Here is a 22,891-nt window from a genome sequence, read left to right as displayed (position 1 = left end):
TTGGTTTTAGTAAATTTAGGATATTTTATTTTAATATTAAATCACTGCAATGTTCTGTTCTTGTAATACATATTTTTTATTCGTATTCACTTTTTTTTATTTTGCTTTAGGTAAATTATTAATTACTCCATTTAACATTTTCTCTCCTAAATTTCACATTTCTTTCTTTTGAATTTCACTTTTCAGTACTAGTTTTTTTTCTTATTGTGATCATCTGGAATTAGTATGTAGTATAATCATTCAATTGTCTCATGAGAGAATACGTCTTTCGTCGGTGATTACAAAAAGGAAAAAGTGGAAATCCTTCAATTGATTTTAATGAACTGTGTAGCAGTAATTTTTTTTCTTTATAGAAATATCCAACAGTTCTATTATCAGAGATTATAAATAATAATAGATATATAAGTAAATGTTTATGCACATTTATGTACAGTTATAATTGGTTTTACCTTCCCAATCGCATCATTAATTCAAATATTTTTCAACTATTATATGTAAAAAAATTCTTAAGCACTTTTCATTCAATTATTTCTTGTTTTTAGGGTTTTTAGGAAATGTTTCATCATTTCTCATTAGTAAAATAATATGCTTCTCTGAAAGCTTTCTTACTTTTGTTATTTGTTTTAAAGAGTTGGTTATTTATTTTACTTTATGATCCTTTTTAAATACATTTATTAGTATTATTCATTAAAGTTTTATATATGTATCTATAATATATAAGTTTGGTAGTGCGAATAGCAAAAATTATGTTTCCATATTCTCGTATCGTTATTATTTCTTCTCGCCTCTTCCCAAAAGTGTCACAATATGGAGTATTCCATATAAATCAATTAATTTCTAGTATTTCTTTGTGAATCTTACAAATTGCAATACAATTCTCTTCATAAATTATTCACTGATGTCTGTTTGACTTACTTGCGTTATCATATAAAACAATTTATGTAAGATTAGTTTACTTCGTTTCTATTCTCAATTTTTGCCACCCGAATAATTTCATTTTTATAATTACTTTCTTCTTTCATGCCGAGATGATACACACAAAATGTTGTTCTTGTAAAACTTTACTCTCTGTCTATACATCAGTTTTCATTAAAAAATACTTTACTTCTCCATAGCATTCATATAGCATTTTTAATTCATTTATATAAAAATGAGTTTACATACCAATTTATATTTTAGTACTTCTCTCTCGTTTCTTGTTGATTAAATAATTCATATATGTATGTAAATTTTCTATATATAAATTTTATCATCATTGTTATAAAAGTTTAAATGCGCGAAAAAACTTAAAATCACATCAATATACTTGTTCCTTTAATTTTATCGCTCTTCCCTTGTTCTTCTTCTTGACTACACGACTCTTGAGGTAAACAATAAATATCTAAAGAAATTAAAACAAACATTGTCATTCCAATGTCCCCATCATTTTTATCCTTTATAGCAGTCATGCGAGCTTAAGTGAGTAAGTTATGCTCTTTGATTGCTTTAATATTTATCCGGTGATTTAGGTAAATCCCTTTGCATCTTTTTCTATCAAATATATGTACAGAACTATTGTTTTTGGCTTTCAATTATGTTAGTAGCATTAATTGTTAATTTATTAAATTAATCTTTAATGTTATACATAACTTCAATGAAGTATTCTTTATCTTTGTCCTATATCTCCATTTTATACGACAGAACCTTGAATTATTTCAACTGTTTTACTCACTAAAGACGGGAAATGAAAAGAAGAAATAACAACATAAGCTATAAGTGCTGTTGTTCATCGTAATACTACTTCAATTATAAATATATATTTGTGTATATAATTGTATGCAGCAAATGTAATTTAATTGCTGCATTGCTCACAGAATATGTTTACCAAAGGATCTCTTTAGATATAATTTATTACAAATGAAAATTTAATTCAATTATTATGACAAAACATAAAGAAAATATGTAAAGGAAAATTTTCATTTCTAGCCTCAAGATACGTTTCCCTTCAACCAGCGAATATATCGATTTGTCTTTCTTCTATTTATTAATAAATCAAAACTTCAACAATTGAAAAAATCAGAACTGTAAGAATTCATATAGAAATTTTTTTTTATCTTGTTATGAAGGATGTTTTCTCAAAGATATTTGAATTATTTACTATTTTTGTAGTATCGTGAGTAATGCCACAATATGTATTTCATTTTCCTACTTAACATGTTAAAATAGAGGAGATCTTTTGCACTCTTATTTCTCTCTCACTTACAAATTAATAAAAGCAAAACATAATTTTGATCATCTCTTATATTTTGTTTTTTAGCAAAAATTATTTCGGGAAAAGACACAATAAAGAAAATATGCAAAGAGAAAACTTTTGCAATCATATTTTAGGCATATTCATTTTTATATAAAAACATTAATGGTTATTTCATGGTTTTTCAAAATCAGATAATGAGAAAATAATAATTTCAGTTATGCCATTGTGAACAAAGAAAATTAAACAAACAAATGATCCAGTTCAAAAAGCTAATACACAAGCGCTTTTCCTTCTATTCTGTCACACTCATCATAATTATATTATTATAATTTTTCTTCATTGGAAAAGGATCTTCAACTATTTTATGACTCCGTTCTAACGTCATTATTATTTCATTTTTATGTCTGCTCAAACTTTTGTTTTGACGCATTTACGCCTGAACTTGTAGTGACAGTAGTGATCGTGGAGCTTCCACTTGGTGTGGAGGGCATTGCATTCTGCAGCATTTGTCCGAAGGGACTGAGAACTTTTTGACCACCACTGGTTGTTGACTCGCTACCTTCAATTCCACTCTGCGACTGAAACCGCGGTGGGAAGAAGTCACTAATTAGAGTCAAATGTCCCTGGATTTCCTTAAGTGTCTCACTCACCTGATTAGAGGAGACGCGCATTTGATTTATGCCTTGACTCAGGATTACTGATACGTCTGTTTCACTATCATTCATCTCCGTCTTTACAGTGTCTGTCTTCACCATGACAGTCGAAGCCGTGGTGGTAGATGTTGAATTAGTTTTGCTTACAGTCACCGAAGATAGTACCACCCCCGTAGCGGGAGTCGTCGCCTCATCGTCCTTTCGCAGTGGATCAGACACTTCTGAAACTGGCACAACGTTTGTCTTATTCATCTCGTCGAGTGGTCCTACATCTGCATCCCCTCCTTGGACAATAATCGGTTCATCTTGCTCCTGAAATGTAAATAACATGAGTAATTTCATAATTATAGATTTAAGACAAAGAAGTACAATATAAATAAAAACAATGTGTAAAGGCATGATGAGCCACAAGCGAATAACATTTTATACATCAGAGGTATAATCATTTCTGTGATAATAGAGACTAAGAGTTATATTTACGTAATAGTTCGAAATAAATAGAACACCATATTAAAAATTATTATACCTAAATATTTCATTTTGCATGCATTATAATTACTAATAAAATTAAATATACATATACACACCTCACTCACCTCTTCTGGAAAGAGTTCAACTGCTGTCTGGAGAACATTCTTCGCAGATTGAGATCGTTCTAGCATATAGCCATTAGTACTGTCGTTGCTCTGAGCCGGTGGTGACCAAGAGCTGTAGTTGTATTGGCCACCTCCACTACGTGTTCTTTCTAGTTCGTCTTGTAGCCATTCTACAGCGTCCGTCCACTGTCGGGTCAACTTTGCATTGCTGCTCAACATATTATGAGCTACTGAACTACGTCTGAAAAGTTGCACTAAGCACTTTATGATCTGATATGCTCTCTTCTGGTAGTGAATCTTCGATCGCATTATAGTGTCTAACAACCCTTCACGTTCTTCCGTCACACCCATAAGCGCGTTGTGAATTCGATGGTGTTGCCAAGAGTCTTCCATTAAAAGTATATTAAGCAAGAGCTCTGTATGATGACGCATATCGTGCCAATAGGCAAATCCGCATTGCCACATCAATTCTGAGAGGACGGTGCGAGAAAAATGGGGATTCTCCCAACTACAATACTGCAGTAGTTTCAGTCCCTCCTCGCCCACATTTGTGTCCTCAATCACCTTCTTCACATATGTCGTTCGTCCAAACAAATATTCACACGCATCCTGAGAGAGTGGCACTAGATTCTCTGACGGAATATTTGGCTCCAGATAAGGATTCGGCTGGGGACGAACGCCACTTTCATTTTTAGAACTTGTACAACGACTGGAGACATCACTACATCGCACCAGGTGTGACACTACCTGATGAAGTTTGCTCCATTCTGGGTATTGGTACTTAATTGGAGGTCCAGGTCCATCATCCAGAGCCACTTGCATAAAAATTGCCGGAACATTCAGCTGTAAAAAATTATAAGATTTGAATATTGGTTACATATTACAGAAATATATCAAAAGTAGATAATTACCTTTAGTAATTGATGCTTCTCTTGCTGGCCTAAACCCGCATACATGCAAAACAGACTGAAGTAATGTGGAAGATGTTTCCCGTGCTCAGCCACTTCACCTTTTAGGAGGGACAGCACATTTATGAGTACTTGTTCACATAAATTTGAGCCCTCAAAACCCGGAATCGGCTCGTCGTTGATGGCGAAATGGCAGAAGAAGACGACCAACTTCACAAAAACTGCTCTTACTTCTGGCGATGGAGCGATCAAAATGTACTCAGCAAGTCGCGTTGGAGGATTCAGGAGGGCATTCTGAGCAAACCAAGTCCTCACAACTGTCGAATGGCGCACATGTTGACACAGAGAATCATACCTATAATACAAAAAATAAATAAAACATTGAATTATGATCCCTTGTATTCCCATCAACAATTGATTTTACGCAAATGAGATGGATGATTATATGCGATTATGAATTAGCAAATGAATTTAACATTAAATACACCCGAAATTATAATTGATTAAAAGAACAAATCAAAATGGTAATTTAAGAAAATTAGAGTTTTCCTAAAGAAACTAACATAGAACAATTCAATTTGCAGCAAATTCCCAATCGCAAAAATAGATATATAAGAAATAAAAGTAACGAAAGATGAGAAAAGCCTACCATATGGACACGGGTATTTTTAATTCTTCATACCAATCAATAGCAGCACCACGTAGTGTTTTTTTCGTACGAAAACCAGAGTGGAATAGAAATTGAGACGCTAATTGAACACCAAGCAGCAAAAGTTCTTCCGCATGTGGCGTCTATAAAAAAGAATAAAAAATGATTTTGAGAGTTGCACAATTTGATACCAAACAATCAACCTACTATTTTTTCTGATCTCGGCGATGGCACACTACAATTCACCAGCTTGAGGATGAAGTTGAAGAATTCGGGTGAAAAGAAACTCCTGGTGTGAAGAAATCTTATGTTTTGTGACCTAGGAGAAAGTCATCAAATTATATATAGGGGATAATAAGGTAATTAATAAGGTGAGTCAATTACCTAACACTTTTCTCGATTGGGTCTGGCATTGGTAGGACGCAGTTTCGACTGTCTGATAAGGACAGTTGTTCAATGCTTGCCTTTTGCTCGATGGGTGCTTGATCGCAGCGTGTGTAGAAAAGCATGTATGCATTCCACCACCGCTTTTGCCGACGGTACTGCATCCTTTTCAAGTTGTTATCGTACACTTCGCCCATATAGTCGCCACCGAAGCATTGCGTTTTCATCTCTTCATCTTCGTGCATTTTACATTCACTCACTTCCCCATCGTCGAATTTATACCACTTCTCCTTGCCCGTTGCTGGATCGCGATGCAAAATATAGCTGAAATAGTGACCTCCTGATGCTTGTCCACTGTGCACAACGATTCCCGTCAACTGATATTTTGTCGTTACCGGCTGATCATCGGCGTGGTCATCAACTTCAATCACTTCCCCCTCGATTTTAGCCAGTCCAGACACTATTAGGAATTTTTTATAACGTTTATATTTATGGCAGAATGATCAGTTAGCTATGTATAAGTATTTTCACTCACCTGTATAAGGCTCCATGTCAAGTGTTCGCGAAAATTCAAAGTAATCATTGAATTTTATCGCACATACACGCTCATAATCGTATTCAAATCTTTTTAGTTGAATCGCTAACACTGGTGGCAATTTGCGAACACAAAGTCTTTTAACTGTTACCACCTGTAAGAAATCAAGCGGATTAAAAATATTTTATATAACATTTGATTTTGCCTTCCAAATAAATACCTTTTTATCACATTTATCACAATGATAAGCATCTGCACCTTCGAGTAATTCCCCCTTCACGTACTGTTCCAATGAATCAGTGAGAGAACTGTGGTTTCTTATGTCAACACTGAAGACACTGAATGGTTCCTCCTTGGAGTATCGATGTGGACATTCTTGACATATTTTCTGATCACTGAAACATCCACCCAATGTAGCGCCCATTAATTGTGGATGTCCCAAAGCTTTTAAACCTTCATCAAGGCTTTCAAAGAGTGACATGAAAAACTCAACAGCATCCTGTTGCTCGCGCAAATTTACTGGTTCACCTTGCAATCTGAGGAAAGAAATAAAGTATTAAACAAATGCATTTACAGCTATGATATCTCGTGTGATACTTACTTGAAATGTGTCCACAGACCACGTGGAACGTAGAATTGGAGAGCACTGTGTCCCAGATGGGCAAAAATTGCCTGAACATGTTTAAGTATTCCAATGTGATAGTTTCGTCTATTGTTCTCGTCATCCGTGACAATTTCAGCAGAATCAGTGTCACCACTGAAATCTTCATTGGGATCTGTGCATGCGCCATCAGCTGAGAGGATACCAAGTCGAATTGATGGCACCATGTAAAGTTGCTGCAAAACTGAATTCATATAGCACGTCGCGCCAGCATTTTTCAGACCACAAAATCCCTTCGTGGATCGTGGTCCTACCGGTGGCAAGTACTCCCATTCGCGCAAGGGTTCTGTATCGGAACAAAACATGTCCATAAGCGTGTTGACCAGGAGCTTCATGTTGGGTACGGAATTCTGGCACAAAGCCACAAGGAGTTCACATGCGGCAGCGATTGTATGTGAACTTCGACAGACGGGAGGTGGACCACTGTATTCGGGGATGAGCTCATTACGTCTCATTGCAAGGTACTGTCGCGAGGCAGGAAATAGGAAGTCATCCACAAGCTCCTGTATAAGCGAATTTAGGCGTGATTTTGATTCTGACGATAAGTAAAACATAAGTTCCTTGGCCAGATTCAAATGACCCTCTAACAGATCCTCATGCACTTGTGTTTCACCCGTTTGCTTTACGGTTGTGCGAATGGAGCGCAGCCAAGTGATCTCTTGCGAGAAGAGGACATCACTCACAGGCAATGGCCAACTGTAGAGGCATCCGTAGTTAAGAATGCGGCACAGGAGTTGAAAAAATTCAGCACATGTAGATGAATACTGTGGCACGACCGAGTGAATGGATCCCACGAGAAGTATCACCATGTTGCTGAATGGTCGCCTGTCTGTTGCACAATATGTGCATATTAAGAAAAGCTTCTCAGACGCAACCTTCCGGACGTGACGCGACGGGTTCATGAGCACCAAACTCGTGATGAATTTTGGCCACGCCATATCGTGGTGATTGAGGGCCTCTGTTGCATTAGGATTAAGGACCAGTGAAATTGTAAGCACTTCCAGTGCTTCCTTGCATACGGTGAAGTCCATAGATTCAGGCATTGTGCTCTCGGGTGTAAATGACGACGACACGTTAAGTTTATTGAGGCATCCACACGATGCTGCCCAGGCAAGATGAACAATAGCCTTGATGGTTGCCATATCAGGAAGGGACCATTGAAGTGCCGAACCGAAGAGACGACGGCATATATCACCCTGTTGACCAGCCGAAAGCATCTCTTCAGCTAGACTGTGGGCCAACTTGGCAGCAATTGTCTTCAGAGTCTGCTCTGAGTTTCCCGAGATGGTGGTCAGCAGTTGCTTGAGAATTTCCACCTGACTGCGAGCGCCATCAACATGTGTAGTCGTAACTGGTTCATCACCAACTCGACTAAGAACACAGCCTACAATGTAGAGAAAGAGCTTTGCCAACCGCAATACACATTGAAATGCTGCTCGCTTCGTGTTCATATCAGTGTTGGGAAGGAAGTTGTTCTTCGTTAGCAGTTCCAATATGAAGTGTGCCACACCAGAGTGAAGCCACATTGACTGAAGACGAAGTGTCACTTCACTAAGGGGTTCCAATGCAGGAATAAGCATAGCATGGAGTACTTCTAGATTATATAGTACTTGAGCGGGTGTTGCGTGTAAAAACATTGACTCAAGGGTCGGTTGTTCTTCAGCCACTGAGAGTTCACTGTTGATACTCTGCTGATCGCCACTGTTGCTGCTGATGATTGCTTCAATGCGAATGTTACACATTGTCTCGAGTTGCTGCATGGTGAATCTATCCAAGGGTAGTAGGTGAAGCAGAAGGCTACACTCACGCAGCATGTTGTGCTCCATATCACTGCCCAGCTGATACAATTTGAGAAAGAAGACCATGTACTGCAGCTTTTGTGATATTATCACACCAGGCAGTGATGCCTCTGACTCAAGTCGTGTCATATCAGGACATGGTCTTGGTGGTGATCCTGTGCTACTATCACTCGAACTGTCAGGTGAACTTGCCATACCAACACCCATTGGTGTGAGCTTGGCTGTTAGCATAGTCTTTTCCACCAACATAAAATGCGATAATGGACTACGATCATCAGCCACCTCAATCAGTTCACCACTGCTGTAGTAGAGGTCCACCTTGATACTGGTTAGGGATGTACCTTTGATCCTTTTCAATAAATTCCTTTTAAACGCAGCTACAGTCTCATTGCTATGCGTTATTATCTCCATATCATCAATTTGCCGCCCAGGGTTTTGGAATCTAATGTATAGATTCAAGTATTTCCCGCGACAAGCTCGGCTCAGTGGCAAATAGTATCGATCACCATTAAACGACCGATCGCACTCTTTGATGTACTCCTGTAGTACTCGAATCACCCGACACATCTTGTCCGCCTCACACATCCTCATTGCTTTAATATCATTGCAGTCTTCGTTTTGTTTCACCACATCTTCAATGATCTTATTCACTTGCAACACATTGTCATAATGAGATCGCAGTCGATCACAGCACTCGTCAATGAAATTTTCATGGAAAATAGCAACCATGGCCTGCAGCCGAGGCCCTAAGGCTGTAGACACCTCTTTTAATAACTCAATTGCTTTGCACGCAATGTCCTCACCACCAGTCGTAATAACACGCCATAGGTAATCCTTACCAATAAGATCCTCGTCATCGAGTACATAGCCACGGTATTTGGCTTGCAGTTTCAGTTCTTTGGAATTAACCGCCTTGAAAAAACGCTCAAAACACTTTATGCCACTCTCTGTGAGGAATTGTGGATCGAGTTGGAGAAGATTCTTCTCAAAGAAATCCTTATTGATGCCTGGATCTAGATCAGGCTCATCACCCATCAACTTGCCAAACCAGCGAAAGCATTCCTCTCGGTCACTTGGAAATGCTGCATTCACCGCCAAGCAATTCCATATTTGCTCCGCCTGATCAGCACACAGCCATAATTGGCCATCCTTCAGTAGAAACTTGAGGAAATCAAGGCGCTCCTGCAATTGTTGTGGGTGTGGATACCTTCCATCTAGAATAAGCGTTGTTGGATCCAAGTCAACATTCTCTTTTGCCAATGTTCTCACGCGATCCATGTAAGTGGTCAAACTGTGGGTGACCAGTATAACGAGTGTGTGCTCATTCTGAAGTCTCTCAATCACATGTTGCCTATTCAAACACTGTTGTTGACGGGGCTGATGATTAGCAGTGGCTTCATATAGACAGCAAATCTCACGGATCAATCGCAATGCAGGCAATGCCCAATTCTCTGATGATTTTAACTCTTCCACACATTTTGCTAGCCACACTTGCTTCTGAGCATCTCTTTCCTGCGAGCAACTATAGTCCAAAATTTTCACATGAGACGCTAATGCCTGATCAAGCACTTCTGGTGGCACTTCAGCGCTGTGAGCCAGTGTCCAGAACAGTTTCAGCACTTTGTTCGCCATTACACCGTTTTTGTCATCTTCTGCTAAACGTCGGATGAGCTCAAGAAGTCGTTCTCGTTGTTTCTTATTGGCAGTCGTCATGCTTGCCTGTAACACCAATCAATATCAATCTAATATTTTTTTCAAGTAGGAATAGAAAGTTAATTTTACCTGAAAGCAATCAAAGAGATAGTCAAGTTGTTCAGCATTGAAGTCCCAGGCTAATTTAGCTAATAAATCATGTAGATTTTTCACAATAGCCTCATGTTTTCCCGCCTGAGCACGCCACATAGCATTGAGATCCTCCAATGTAAGAGATTTCTCCTTGATAAGAAAGCGAAGTATCTTCTCCAGTTTCTCTACATACTGTGGTTGATGAAGTGAATCTTTCAACACTATGCCTAATACATCGGTGTCCTTGATCCATTTCTGAAATGAAATATTGTTTCAATTATAATTTTGAAGTAACACTTTCTGGAAATTATGTATGCATATTATGAAGTTGATGCTATCGATAAATAATACTCACAGCCATTTTTTCTGCCGTCAGCCAATCCATTTCATCATCTTGCTGCAAGTGTGGACCTTGATTTCTGTGCGGATAGTAAGCCACGGTGCTGAGAACCTTATTGATTTCATTCAGTGCGTTCATCTTGCCGTTGAAGCTGGACACTTGCAACAATCTCAAGATCATTTTCAGACGAAACATCTCGAGTTCCTTAATCAAATTCTCCTGATTGGGCAATCTGCTGGCCAGACAACGCGCTGCCCTAACAATTCCATTTATGGAGTCACTTCGCCCCTCTGGTTTTGCTTCCTTCTTCAACTCATCATCCGTCAAACCATCGAGCAGTTCAAGTACAACACCCCAAATTGGCATGAAATACTTCTCAATAGTTGGAATTGTCAGGAGCTCGTAGCATTGTCCGAAGGGTCGGACTAAAGCATGAATCAAGGGCAGAGTGATTTTGTTGTTATCCTCCAGAACGAGACTCGTACTCGTGCTATTAGTTCCACTTGATGACACCGTAGACGTTTTCATTTTTGTCGAATCATCACTCAGACTCAATGAAGATGTATTGCCGCCCGATGACATATGCATATCCTCGGATGAGGCAGGCTTCTTCAGCAGTGCTATCCCAGTATTGAACCTGTCCAACAAATTATCAAAGCCACCCAATTGGCCAAACCTACAAGAAAATTATTATAGTTGACAATTAAAATCAAAATAAAGATATATTCATTGATTCAACTACTCACCTATTGAGTAAATCGACAAGCCATCCTCTTGGATTCCTCGGTTCTGGGGGTGATGTAGCAAATACTTCCTCCATGTTGCCCCAAGTTGTAGATTGGAGACCTGTCATGTTAGGTCCAGGCATGTAAATCTCTTGCTGACGTGATGAGTTGAAAGTATTGAATTTGTTGTCCGGATCGAGTACTACGGCCAGAAGATCTAGCAAATACGGATTGTCTCGTTTCATGTGCAGTGCTGTGAGCTGCAAAAGCTTTCCACATGACATGAGTATACAATAGTGAATGTTGTATTTCCATGAGTTCACTGCTTCGTCTGTAAGAATCTTCATGAAGGATGTAGTGAGGCCATCTTTGTAGAATCTCATGCATGGTTCACAGTCGTGGTCAACCCCAACGTTCGTAAGTGCTATGGCAGCGTTCAAAAGACACTCTAATTCCTGCTCAGGTAAAACTGGAACCACCCATCTCGCGCTAGAAATCTTCGTGGTCAAGGAGTTGAGTTTCGCTAGCGGGAATGACGCGATTAACTCTTCTGGCGTCAATGTATCCGTTTCGCTGTTTGGGGCACTCATTGTCTGTTGAGGACCTTGCTCCGTGGCCCCCGTCGAACCACCCTGCGTACTGCTTCCCCCATCTACCTGTGCCGGATGAGATTGTTGCTGATCCGATGTTCTTCCGCGAGTATCATACGTCATTTCGGTTTTCTTCAGCCAGCTAATTTTCAAAAGCTTTCTTCACCTCACTCCTCTTCGCCAAAGCACTTTTTCGTCCTTCTCACTCTCTCACGCCAACACTATCAGAAGTTTTCGTCTTCAACTTTTGATTCCTTGCGATCTATCCTTCCGTACTCCTATTTGATGTATTTCCAGTATATCTACGGGTTTTGCCTCGCTTTGATTTGAAACTCCACCTTCACATTATACCAACACATCGACTTACAAATTGCTGTAGAAGAGAGTAAATCTTCCATTAATATCTATTATTTCATCACAAACTAGTAAGAGGGGTTAAAAATGTATACGAAAAGGCTCATAAACAAAAACATCCAATATGTTCAAGAATATGTTATATAATGTAATTTTATCTTAAAGGAATATGTTCTGCAGTTCTTCCTGTAGACTTGCTGCCTATAGTTCACCAGGGTTTCCGGAAAGTGATTGATATTTTGCGAATTATTAGGAAAATATAAGAATGTCATGTTGAATGATATGAATAATAGTCCCTTACTGTGGCAAACCTTTTTACATTCTATAATAAAAGCACGAAATAATATTTGGGCACTTTCCTATCAATCCTTTACTCCCCCTAAAGCCAATTAAGTGACATAACATTACATCTCCTGTTCCTTCCCGCAATCATTGTGACTCCCATTACAACCGGTTCCAACGTGCATCAAGATCTTGGGGCGCACTGGGGCGCATCGCACTTGACACTGATCGAGTTACCTAGTCCATGGGAATAATGGAACGGATCTGAATTGCACAAAAATTTGCTGAATTGTGCGTTGAGGGTGGTGAAATGGCGAACGGAAGAGAAACAAAGGCGTTCGTCCAGCTGACGAGTGAATAAGATATCGAGACGCAAAAGAATCGAACAGCGCCCAAATGTCACTGATGATCTATAAAGTCTTTTTTCCCATGAAAATTATTGGTTTTACTATCAAATTATTGTTCTTGGCAATACAACAACCATAGCTGCCCGAAACATATACAATATACACTTCCGCCACACTGAATCGGCTGATATTGGACAAAATATAGGAAAATTTTCCAACTTTTCTCAGCCGGCCAGACAAAATGGCGACCAAGACAGTGGAAAATTATGGGACTGCTGCGGTGCTGTGATGGGTATCCGTGCAATTTTACTTTCATTAACTGTAGACAATTCACCTTCTTCTATTTATAGACGATTCACTAATTAATCACTTACTAAAATCTAAAAAAAATCACTAAAATTATTTTTCTTGGAATACGAAATGTCAATGTAAATATATTTTTATTTCCACCAGAGTCGCTGTGATCAATGTGAAGTTTCCGGACCGATTAACGCCGAATTCACGAAACACTCGTTGCTACACTGTAAATAGCCTTGATAAGGTGAGAAAAAACAGCAAGAAAAATTGCATTGGATATAATCGGTAGATTTTAATAATAATGTAATATAATTGAAATATGTTCATATTAAACACATTACATACATTAATAGACTCTCCTCATTTAGTTTTTAAGAAAATTTGCATACTGAAATTCTGGGCTGTTCTCATATTCACAGAGATCCAGGGCCACTTCGCAGCTCTCCTTGACAACTATCTTTTCGTCCATCAGATATTCCTTCAGGATTCCAATACAATCTTCAGTGGCAATTGCTCCAAGAGCTTCAGCACATTCGTGCCTCACCATCTCATTCTCAACAGTATCTCGGAGGTTTTCCGCCAGGAAGGGAATACTGCATGGCTCTTGGAGTTGTCCAAGAACAAAGGCTATCTCATGTCTGAACAGAGCACTGTTTCCTTTCAGACCTGCTGAGAGAGCCAAGATGCTCTCTTCAGTTCGGAGGTTTCGCAAACTGAACATTGCACGATATCTGTTGAAGAGCGATGATGATTCATCCAATAAAATTGATTTTAGTTCAGCCACGTTCTTTGATGCTAATGGGGGAGTAGGATCCACTGATGAAAAAGGATTGTCGTCTGTTAAATCTTCTTTTTGCCCTATCCATTTCACTCGTCCTAATGCTATTTCGCATGTCTCTGCTACTTCAATTACTGGATCATTGAGGTATTTCTCCAAAATTGGTATCACATTCGGGCACCCTATTGCACCCAGAGCTTCAGCTGAAAGTACATACAAAAGATTGTTTCATTCCCTTTTAAAATTGGAATTGTAGATATTCATACCTGCTTCGTGACGAACCATTGGCTCTTGGTGCTTATCTTCCAATACTTTTACAAGAATCGGAATAGCCGCTTTATCCTGCATCTGTCCAAGACAATAAGCTAACTCATGTTTCAGCAAGGCAGAGTCATCCTGGAAACACAGATTGATGCATTCAATAGCATCTGGCCCCCCAATATTTCTCAGCGTGAAGAGTGCCCTAAAACGCTCTTTTAAAGGACGACTCTTGTCATTTAAGACTTTTCCAATAGGGAGGACTTTCTCTCGTTCAACTTGCACCATGATTTTAAATTAAATTGGTCCCCTCTCTGGCCTTAATTGATTGAAATTCCCAGAATCCGGCGGAATATATAAAATTACACACGTGTTTTGGCAACTTTTACGCAGTGCTAGAAAATCTAGGTGGGGTGCAAGAAAAATGGCGGCCACGTCAGCGTGACGTCGCTACAAACTGCCCTCTAGTGGACACAATTACGTATCACCCAGTGCTCATCGTGAACTTTCTGTGAAAAATCGCGAAAATTGGGGACTGCTGAAAAAATTGACTTTGTGTTTAATTTATTGAAAGAAACTCATTCGTGTTTGTGGCTTGCAGTAGAATCGTGTGGAACTTTCAATTTGAAGAAGTTCACAACACAACGACCTGATTGGAAGTGATTTTAATATGAGTAATGCGATTAACCAAAATGGAACGAGTCTAGAACAGCAGGTATGACATTGAACCACATTCTTCGATCGCATTTTTCTCTTTTAAGCGATGCCTTGTATGTGGTAAAATTGATGACATAGGAGAAAATAGGACTTTGCAAGTGCGTTGGTGGTGCTTTTAGTGTCACATTATCGCGAGATTTAACCAAAAAGAACGTGTTAAATTGGTCTGCATTTGACGGAATTTGAGAATCAAAATGGCTGCCGGATTCATACAAGCTCATTGTGTGAAAAGGGCATTGAATTTCTGGTGTGCTCTCTTTTGTGTGAGCGATCTACTTCAATCGGCGATTAGCGTTGTGAATTTACTTGAGCTATTCAGACTTAACGTTACATTTCTCTTTATTGAGATTGTAAAATGTTGCATTTTTTTTACAATAGAATAATATTATGTAATTTAAACGATATTACCTCAGAAACTAAATGTCGAAATTCCATTTATGTTTTTAATATGTCTTCAAACAAAATGCAAATAATCTTTTTTTCCTCCCTCCACTTACAGATTGCTGGTCTGGACTTGAATGAAAGTCGGGGACCTTCGGGGCCGAAGCCTGACATCTATGTAATTCCTCACTTGAGAGAGAAGAATCCAAGCTCTAATTCTGGAGACTACGATCGAGGTAGTTCTCAACACTACGACCAACGTGATCGATACGAGAGAGATCGTGACTTTCGCGGTGGTCCAGATTCGCGGGAATATCGTAACGATCCACGGGATTATAAGAAGTAAGTGTGACTAATTTGATTAGGTACTCTTCCGGAACAGTGCCTTCTGTGAAAAACGGTGGAGATGAAAATTTCTCCGATATATCTAAATTGTCGTTGAATTCATTTTCCTCATTTTACAGTAACTTATACATAGCGAAATATGAGATGTGTCACAGTTGATTACCTTAGAGAAAATGACTCACTCGATGGCATACAATAGTGACGAATGATGGGACTATTCCGGCTATTCATACTATTCATAAAACAAATTTGATATTGTTGTCTGGAGTGTTTTCAAGACACATTGTTGATAAAAATTTGGAATTTATCTGGGTAGCCTGGAAAAGCATTCATATACTAATTATAGATTAAAGAAAGGGCACCTAAAATAGTGTATATTAAGTAATATTTCTCTCCACTTTCAGTTCGTCTGGAGGAGGCGCAAATCGTAGACTTGGCGGTCGTGGTGGTGATCGTGACAGGGATTTTGGCAACTTTAAACGTCGCCCTGATTTTCCACCGCCAGATAACTTTCAGAACGGCGGTGCCAAGTTTTACGACCGTAGAAGCGATGATTGGGGGCGCAGTGTCCGTGGAGGACCGCGTGATGCTTCCATACGCAGCAACAATCGCTGGCCGGATGCTCCACCAGCACGCGAAGGAGGAGGTCCAGGATACGGTGGGAAGTGGCGTGGGGGCGACAATGGTGGACGCTCCGGCCACGATGTTGATTGCACCATTCCCCTGCCAAAAGATGAGCATCTCGAACAGGAGTTGTTCGGCACGGCAAACACCGGTATTAATTTTAACAAATACGAAGACATACCCGTGGAGGCGACGGGCAGCCATGTGCCGCCACATATCACATCCTTTGATGACATCAAGCTGACAGAGATTATAAGGAATAGTATAAATTTGGCACGCTATGACAAACCAACACCAGTGCAGAAATATGCCATTCCGATTATATTGGGCGGTCGTGATTTGATGGCTTGTGCCCAAACCGGTGAGATGATTTGCTTTGAGTTGATTTGATTTGATTTGATTTGAGAGAATATCCCAATAATGACACTTTTATGAAAGAATACTATGTTTGCATATTTGGTTTTATCTTTTCTGCGTATGTATATTCAAACTCACCATGTTAATATTCCGTAATAGTAATAAGTACATATAATTACTTTGCTCTAAATTGATAAATATATATATATTATATATATATATATATATATATATATATATATATATATATATATATATATATATTATATATATCGCATTTTATGATTTTCGGATACTCTGATAAAAGATTTTCCGTAATAAGATAACAAGTATTACATGAAAATATGTTGAAATTCAAGGATATTTTAGTGCAAAAGTTTCTATGTATGGACTTCTAATTCACTGACTTCAATTGGTCTAGTTAAAATTATTTTTCTTTTGTAAAATTTTTATATATACGTGATATTATACTTGAATTCCTAAGCCATTAGTTTCTCAGATAAAAATGGGGAGTGAAAGTGTGAAAGTTTTAACCTAGAGATTGTTTTCAATTAGAGCAGAGTAATTTACGCGAATAATTTTATATCTCTTAGGTTTACAATCTTTTCTTGTATAAATATATATATATATATATATTGCAGGTTCGGGCAAAACGGCGGCCTTTCTGGTGCCGATCCTAAATCAAATGTATGAGCGTGGCTTAGGAACCCCACCAAGTGGTGGCAGCAGTCGCTCATACTATCGACGAAAGCACTATCCACTGGGACTTGTTTTGGCTCCTACACGTGAGCTGGCTACTCAGATTTTCGAGGAGGCCAAAAAGTTCTCATATCGCGCTCGTATGCGTCCCGCCGTGCTCTATGGTGGTAACAACACTAGTGAGCAAATGCAAGAATTGGACCGTGGATGCCATCTGATTGTGGCCACACCTGGTCGATTGGAAGACATGATAACGCGTGGTAAAGTGGGCTTGGATAATATACGTTTCCTGGTCCTTGATGAGGCTGACAGAATGCTCGATATGGGTTTTGAGCCACAGATTCGTCGCATTGTGGAGCAGAGTAATATGCCACCGACCGGAGAGCGACAGACGCTGATGTTCTCAGCCACTTTCCCCAAGGCTATTCAAGAGTTGGCCAGTGATTTTCTGCACAATTACATCTTTTTGGCCGTGGGACGTGTGGGTTCCACTTCTGAGAATATCACACAGTCAATTCTGTGGGTTAATGAGTCCGACAAGAGGTCTTATCTACTGGACTTGCTAAGCTCCTTCAAAGATGGTCCTGAATACTCCAAGGACTGTCTCACACTTATCTTTGTTGAGACGAAAAAAGGTGCCGACGCTCTTGAGGATTTTCTACATCGTTATGATCATCCAGTGACAAGTATTCATGGTGATCGTACACAGCGTGAGCGCGAGGATGCCCTTAAGTACTTTCGGTCTGGCACTTGTCCTATTCTAGTGGCAACAGCTGTGGCTGCACGTGGTCTGGACATTCCACATGTAAAGCACGTCATTAACTTTGATTTGCCATCCGATGTGGAGGAATATGTTCATCGAATTGGACGTACAGGACGTATGGGGAATTTGGGAGTTGCAACGAGCTTCTTCAATGACAAGAATCGCAATATTTGCGGTGATCTAGTGGAGTTGCTGGTGGAAACTAAGCAGGATGTACCCGAGTTTCTTGAGGAAATTCTAACCCAGGAGCGTTCAGGCGGTCGTCGTGGCGGTGGCGGAGGTGGCGGCGGAGGTCGTCGTTATGGAGGAAATTCCTTCACATCACGCGATTTTCGCACCCAATCTGGCGGTGGCAATCGTGGACCGCCTAATCGGAGTGCCGGAGGATCTCGTGGACCACACGGTGGATACGGTACGTTTACAGTAGACTTTCTTGTTTTGTGTATACATTGCGTTTTTACAGAAATGATGATAAATAACTATGCAAGAACAAATGATGTTTGCATACTGGCTTAATCTTTTCTGATCGTATTTTTATCTTATATTATCGCATTTTAAATGTTTTTTTGTCAGTAGTTACATAATGTAATCATTATTTACGATTTTCAGGCAACTATTATGGCAATGGAGGAGGTGGAGGCGGCGGGGGAAATTACGGTGGAAGCTATGGAAACTCATATTCTAACAATTCCGGTCCCGACTGGTGGAATGAGTAAATATCGCCGAATGCCGCAAGGGCTGTATAAATGCCCAGAGAAGAATGAAGAGAGAGGGAGATAGGAAAAAATTACAATTTTAATGCAACTGAGAAAAATCTCTTTATTTACTCCCTCATTCACTTTAAGTATACCTACTACAATTAACGTTTTTCTGTCATGTGTAAAACAAGAAATATAAAATACAACTGTGCTATCTAGAAATGAAAAAAGGGAAATTATTGTAATAAAAAAATTCACCGCAAAAGAGCTCCAATAAACTAAATACTAAAATTGAAAAATTGTAAACTAAAATTCTCCCTCTTGAGTCCCTCATATTTTCAATTTTACTACACTTATTTATTGCAAAGATATATTGATGAATGAAGATGCATAAAAACTAAGAAATATTGCGAAAAATAGAGGTAACACATAGGAACACATAGTTAAAAGAAATAAATTTAACGATAAAGAGTGAAGAAAATGGTATATTAAATTAACTGTTGAAACAAAGTAATTTCTCTATATGAACTATTGAAGGAAGGTAAGATTAGAAAAGAAATAGAATATTATAAATGGAAATAAATTATGTAATAATAACATTTAAAATTTTGTTGGTGTGTAAAATCTTTCGAATTTATTGTGTAAAAGACGGACTCTGAGAAATTAGACGAACAATTACAAAAGAGAAAGGTCAGTCGGTTGATTTGTGAAATTAGCCACTCGTCCACAAATTAGCCCCACACCTTAAATATTTTAAGAACGGATTTACGTAATTTTCGACTTATGTCTTACCTTGTTTTATGCTGTCCCAATTATGAAAGATAAAATAATAAAAATAACAGTGTGAAAGAGCGAAAGCAATTTTACTTACGCCAAATTCTTCTTTTTGGACAATTGAATGCTAAATCCCAAAATAGCCCATATTTGTCCTGAATTCGTTGCAGTTGCAGCCGGTTTTTAAGACTTAATTGCACGAAAAGCATAGATACAAAAAAATACAATGCTAAAATAATATAAAAAAAACAGTGAGCCAAGGGACTGTTTCTAAGAACACACTCAGTTTCAGATTGCATGATAAAAAGAATATCCTTGAGAATACCAATGCAGAACAAGGCTTATTTTCTTAAATCCACAAAAAAAAACAAAAAAAAGATTTTAAAATGGATTAAGTAAGATAAAAAATCTATAATATGCAAACGACTGTGATAAACGCGATCTATATTTTAAATTAAAAAGAAGAACAAGATAGAACACATGGAACACATGTGTATTCTTCCGTGTGCAAAAAGGAGATTTAAAATGAAAAACAAAAATCAATTCGGCGGAAATTCTTCCAGCGATTTTCTCTTTCAGTACAAAAATCATCGAAGTTTATTTTCAGTTTGTTTTCTTCTGTGTATCTTTTAATTTTAAATTGAAATATCCTTTACGTATATTTTTATTATTATAATAATGTGAAAAAATGATTTAATATCTTAACATTATAATAGTGTAATAAAGAAATTTGCGTGCCGCGTAAAAGCTGTGACTGCAACTTGTAGAAACAGAAAAGAAGAAATTTTCTAATTTAATGCGAGTTAATTATTCCTTAACAAGTTGTTTGAATAGATAAATGGGATCTAAAGAACATTATGTAACATTGAACATAATTTCCTTTCTCTGTAAATCTAAATATAGGGATGGCAAAATATTATTTTTGCTATTATTGTTTTATAATAATCAATTTTAATCTTTTTCTTTAATTTTTCCTTGCATTTATTATAGCGAAAAACATTGATTTTCACTCTAATCTGAGTAAATACACACAATTTTAATAAATAAAACTAAAAATTTTTTGTAATTCGAAGAGAAAGGACAAAATAATTTTATTCATCAGGAGTTTTAATTTACATTAAATCTCATGACACAAAAAATTTATTATTTATGAAAAATATAAAAGAATAATTCACAAAGTGTATTGAATATAAGAAAAATACTTTAGATTTGTGGTAGAATTAAAGGAAAAGCTTAAATCCCAATTGTTTCGATATAGCCATCGCCCCTTTCCGGATCGAAGAAGAAGAGGTTGTGGTGCGGAGCTTCTTTTTGGGAGATACTTTTAATCACCTCTTGACCCACCACACCACCTACAATTGCTGCTGCTGGCGAGATTTGAGCATAGAGATGAGTGAAAGCAGAGTCAGGAATTATTCCAGGGACTACTTCATCGCGATATTGCAGCAGAATTGCGTGATCTTCAGATGTTTCTTTAAAACATGGATCACGATTTTGTTCCTCGCGAAAGCGGTGCAAAATCAGAAACATCACCAGGGCAAATCCCTTGCGTTTCACTGCCTTGATGTAATCATACTTGCAACAGTCGAACTCAAATACATCCTGAAGAGGTGGGAAAAGGAGAGTCTTCTTCGTAGGTACAGCCACAAGCTCCGTCTTCACTTTATCGTTCTCTTTCGAAATAATCTTGTGCTTGAACACATCCTCGATGAAATTATGCTCCTGCAGGTCAGCAAAACAGTAGCCAAACAAACCCCACACGTCTGTTGCGAAGAACTTCACCCCCTTCATGCGACAAGCATTGTTAATGCGGATCATCTCTCGGCGAGGCGCTCCAATCACGATTACAACGTCGAAGCTTGTGAAGAAGTTGTCCGGTTTTGCACTCAATATATCTTGATCAGCCTTTAGCTCTACCATCGGATTAAGAGCTTGAGCTCGAGCTAGAGAGGCTTCAGCTCGATTTTGCCCTAGAGTAGTAACGGGCACCAGGAATTGAGAACATCTGTCCGCCTCAGACACGACATTGTGATCCAGGAAAGTCACAGATTTCACTCCAGCCAAAATGACATTTTTAGAGATTTCAGCTCCCAGTCCATTGAGGCCACAAATCAAAATACGAGCAGCCCGAATTCTGAATATATTTTTTAGAATTAGTTTTAAGGTTAGGTAATTAAAACATTTGATTCTCACCTCTTTTGAGACTCCAAGCCCCACAGACGGATCTGTCTGTCATAGAGTTCCGCTTCGTGGATAGTAAGCTCTATGGAATTCGTGTTCTTGAATGCTACTTCGGTCATTTTTCCACTAAAAACGTACTTCTCACTGGAGAGATTTTCAACGCTCCCTTGACGCTTGATAGCCGGTGAATTATTTTCCGGAACGATATTTCGGAATTGATATTGCTAGGAGACGCTGGATAGAAATATCGATTACGCATCCAAAACATCTAAGTTGAAGTTTTCGCATAGATTTCACAATTTTGGTCGGTATTATGGAACAAGTGGCTGAGATAAGTGGGTCTGGATCACATTCTTTCCCCGACAAAGCTATAGATGATGGAAATACATTTCAAATAAGGCCAACCTTGGAGAATTCCTTTCAGACATTTCAAGTCAAAGAGATAATCAAGGCTTGCTTAGCCAGAATTCTCACGGGTAAGGAAATGCATGACAATATCTTTTGATAGACAATTTCATTTCCAAAAGAATATTATAGATAAAACTTACTCGAAAGATGATGTCGCGTCGTGGACAAAACAGATCGCTCAGGATGTGGGCAATCAAATAATAGAGCTGAAAATGAAACGATACAAGCATGTGGTTCAGGTGGCATTAGGGCAACAACTGGGGGCCGGATGGTAAGAAGAAAAAAATGATGTGTTCAATAAGAGATAAAAATTGCATTTATTTTTAGTAAATATATCGCACGCTGTCGTTGGGATGCAGAATGTGATAGCCAAGTGTCTGATGTTTTTACAAACACAAGCCTTTACTGTATAGTAACAGTTTTTGGAGTTTATTTATACTAATCGTGCTAGTCGTACTTCGTCCAAGTACTAGTTCCTCAAATCCTAGAACTGAAATTTGATTATTGGGCGCAGAATTTGCAGAACCTAGTGCGAACACTAAGGCACTGTTACAAATATTCCAAAATGAATCAACAAGCAATATTGAGGGTATAATAATAATAAAAGTATAATTTTATCCGTATACTAGAAGCACTAGAAATATTTTTCATTTTCCCATACTTGTTATTTTTGTCTACAAATAAAAGAGTCTGAAAATTTGAAAAGGTGTCGATTCATTCCCAAGGTTATTCCGGAAAATGTACATTTGCCACCTAGCTGTCAATGCCCA

At 38.4% G+C, this 22,891-nt stretch overlaps 5 protein-coding genes across 9 annotated transcripts; 2 read left to right on the top strand and 3 right to left on the bottom strand.

The window, feature by feature from the left end:
• Nucleotides 1-158: 158 nt before the first annotated feature.
• Nucleotides 159-13,300, bottom strand: LOC132263687 (probable ubiquitin carboxyl-terminal hydrolase FAF). Of its 5 annotated transcripts, none has more exons than XM_059763585.1 (14): nucleotides 13,176-13,300; nucleotides 11,290-12,231; nucleotides 10,559-11,219; nucleotides 10,201-10,458; nucleotides 6,560-10,137; nucleotides 6,179-6,494; nucleotides 5,959-6,112; nucleotides 5,424-5,883; nucleotides 5,247-5,358; nucleotides 5,040-5,182; nucleotides 4,394-4,745; nucleotides 3,474-4,325; nucleotides 2,884-3,198; nucleotides 159-2,811 (listed from the first exon to the last, which is right to left on the bottom strand). In XM_059763585.1, exons 2-14 carry the CDS (start codon nucleotides 11,979-11,981, stop codon nucleotides 2,632-2,634), a joined length of 8,073 nt encoding a protein of 2,690 aa, XP_059619568.1. In that variant the 5' UTR covers nucleotides 11,982-12,231; nucleotides 13,176-13,300; the 3' UTR covers nucleotides 159-2,631. The 5 variants fall into 5 exon arrangements, with proteins under 5 accessions (XP_059619568.1, XP_059619571.1, XP_059619572.1 ...); XM_059763588.1 differs by having other exon boundaries at nucleotides 3,483-4,325; XM_059763589.1 differs by having other exon boundaries at nucleotides 5,073-5,182.
• A 110-nt stretch (nucleotides 13,301-13,410) lies between these two features.
• On the bottom strand, nucleotides 13,411-14,587 carry LOC132263780 (deoxyhypusine hydroxylase). Its single transcript, XM_059763759.1, has 2 exons — nucleotides 14,183-14,587; nucleotides 13,411-14,119 (listed from the first exon to the last, which is right to left on the bottom strand). The coding sequence occupies exons 1-2, from the start codon at nucleotides 14,460-14,462 to the stop codon at nucleotides 13,503-13,505; spliced, it is 897 nt and encodes a 298-aa protein (XP_059619742.1). The 5' UTR covers nucleotides 14,463-14,587; the 3' UTR covers nucleotides 13,411-13,502.
• Nucleotides 14,588-14,664: 77 nt separating this feature from the next.
• Nucleotides 14,665-18,784, top strand: LOC132263775 (ATP-dependent RNA helicase bel). Its single transcript, XM_059763752.1, has 5 exons — nucleotides 14,665-14,889; nucleotides 15,391-15,614; nucleotides 16,022-16,602; nucleotides 17,240-18,472; nucleotides 18,670-18,784. The coding sequence occupies exons 1-5, from the start codon at nucleotides 14,845-14,847 to the stop codon at nucleotides 18,774-18,776; spliced, it is 2,190 nt and encodes a 729-aa protein (XP_059619735.1). The 5' UTR covers nucleotides 14,665-14,844; the 3' UTR covers nucleotides 18,777-18,784.
• Nucleotides 18,785-20,755: 1,971 nt separating this feature from the next.
• LOC132263779 (SUMO-activating enzyme subunit 1) lies at nucleotides 20,756-21,937 on the bottom strand. Its single transcript, XM_059763758.1, has 2 exons — nucleotides 21,726-21,937; nucleotides 20,756-21,666 (listed from the first exon to the last, which is right to left on the bottom strand). Exons 1-2 carry the CDS (start codon nucleotides 21,830-21,832, stop codon nucleotides 20,766-20,768), a joined length of 1,008 nt encoding a protein of 335 aa, XP_059619741.1. The 5' UTR covers nucleotides 21,833-21,937; the 3' UTR covers nucleotides 20,756-20,765.
• On the top strand, nucleotides 21,923-22,825 carry LOC132263784 (dynein light chain Tctex-type protein 2B-like). The gene is made up of 3 exons (XM_059763764.1): nucleotides 21,923-22,189; nucleotides 22,251-22,392; nucleotides 22,449-22,825. Exons 1-3 carry the CDS (start codon nucleotides 22,027-22,029, stop codon nucleotides 22,561-22,563), a joined length of 420 nt encoding a protein of 139 aa, XP_059619747.1. The 5' UTR covers nucleotides 21,923-22,026; the 3' UTR covers nucleotides 22,564-22,825.
• The last annotated feature ends 66 nt before the right edge of the window (nucleotides 22,826-22,891 follow it).

The sequence above is a fragment of the Phlebotomus argentipes genome, unplaced genomic scaffold (genome assembly GCF_947086385.1).
Source record: "Phlebotomus argentipes unplaced genomic scaffold, Phlebotomus argentipes genome assembly contig_39, whole genome shotgun sequence".
Classification (NCBI taxonomy): domain Eukaryota; kingdom Metazoa; phylum Arthropoda; class Insecta; order Diptera; family Psychodidae; genus Phlebotomus; species Phlebotomus argentipes.
The sequence above is the reverse complement of the archived record's forward strand: the minus strand, read 5'-3'. Positions and strand labels throughout refer to the sequence as shown.

Coding starts and splice junctions, on each gene's coding strand:
- LOC132263687 (XM_059763585.1), bottom strand. CDS start 11,981: ATGACGTATGATACTCGCGGAAGAACATCGGATCAGCAACAATCTCAT. Junction 5,359..5,423: donor CCAATCGAGAAAAGTGTTAG/GTAATTGACTCA, acceptor ACTTTCTCCTAG/GTCACAAAACATAAGATTTC. Junction 2,812..2,883: donor TGCGCGTCTCCTCTAATCAG/GTGAGTGAGACA, acceptor CCGCGGTTTCAG/TCGCAGAGTGGAATTGAAGG.
- LOC132263775 (XM_059763752.1), top strand. CDS start 14,845: ATGAGTAATGCGATTAACCAAAATGGAACGAGTCTAGAACAGCAG. Junction 16,603..17,239: donor GATGGCTTGTGCCCAAACCG/GTGAGATGATTT, acceptor TATATATTGCAG/GTTCGGGCAAAACGGCGGCC. Junction 18,473..18,669: donor TGGACCACACGGTGGATACG/GTACGTTTACAG, acceptor TACGATTTTCAG/GCAACTATTATGGCAATGGA.
- LOC132263784 (XM_059763764.1), top strand. CDS start 22,027: ATGGAACAAGTGGCTGAGATAAGTGGGTCTGGATCACATTCTTTCCCC. Junction 22,190..22,250: donor CTTAGCCAGAATTCTCACGG/GTAAGGAAATGC, acceptor AGAATATTATAG/ATAAAACTTACTCGAAAGAT. Junction 22,393..22,448: donor CAACAACTGGGGGCCGGATG/GTAAGAAGAAAA, acceptor ATTTATTTTTAG/TAAATATATCGCACGCTGTC.
- LOC132263780 (XM_059763759.1), bottom strand. CDS start 14,462: ATGGTGCAAGTTGAACGAGAGAAAGTCCTCCCTATTGGAAAAGTCTTA. Junction 14,120..14,182: donor AATGGTTCGTCACGAAGCAG/GTATGAATATCT, acceptor ATGTACTTTCAG/CTGAAGCTCTGGGTGCAATA.
- LOC132263779 (XM_059763758.1), bottom strand. CDS start 21,832: ATGACCGAAGTAGCATTCAAGAACACGAATTCCATAGAGCTTACTATC. Junction 21,667..21,725: donor GGCTTGGAGTCTCAAAAGAG/GTGAGAATCAAA, acceptor AAATATATTCAG/AATTCGGGCTGCTCGTATTT.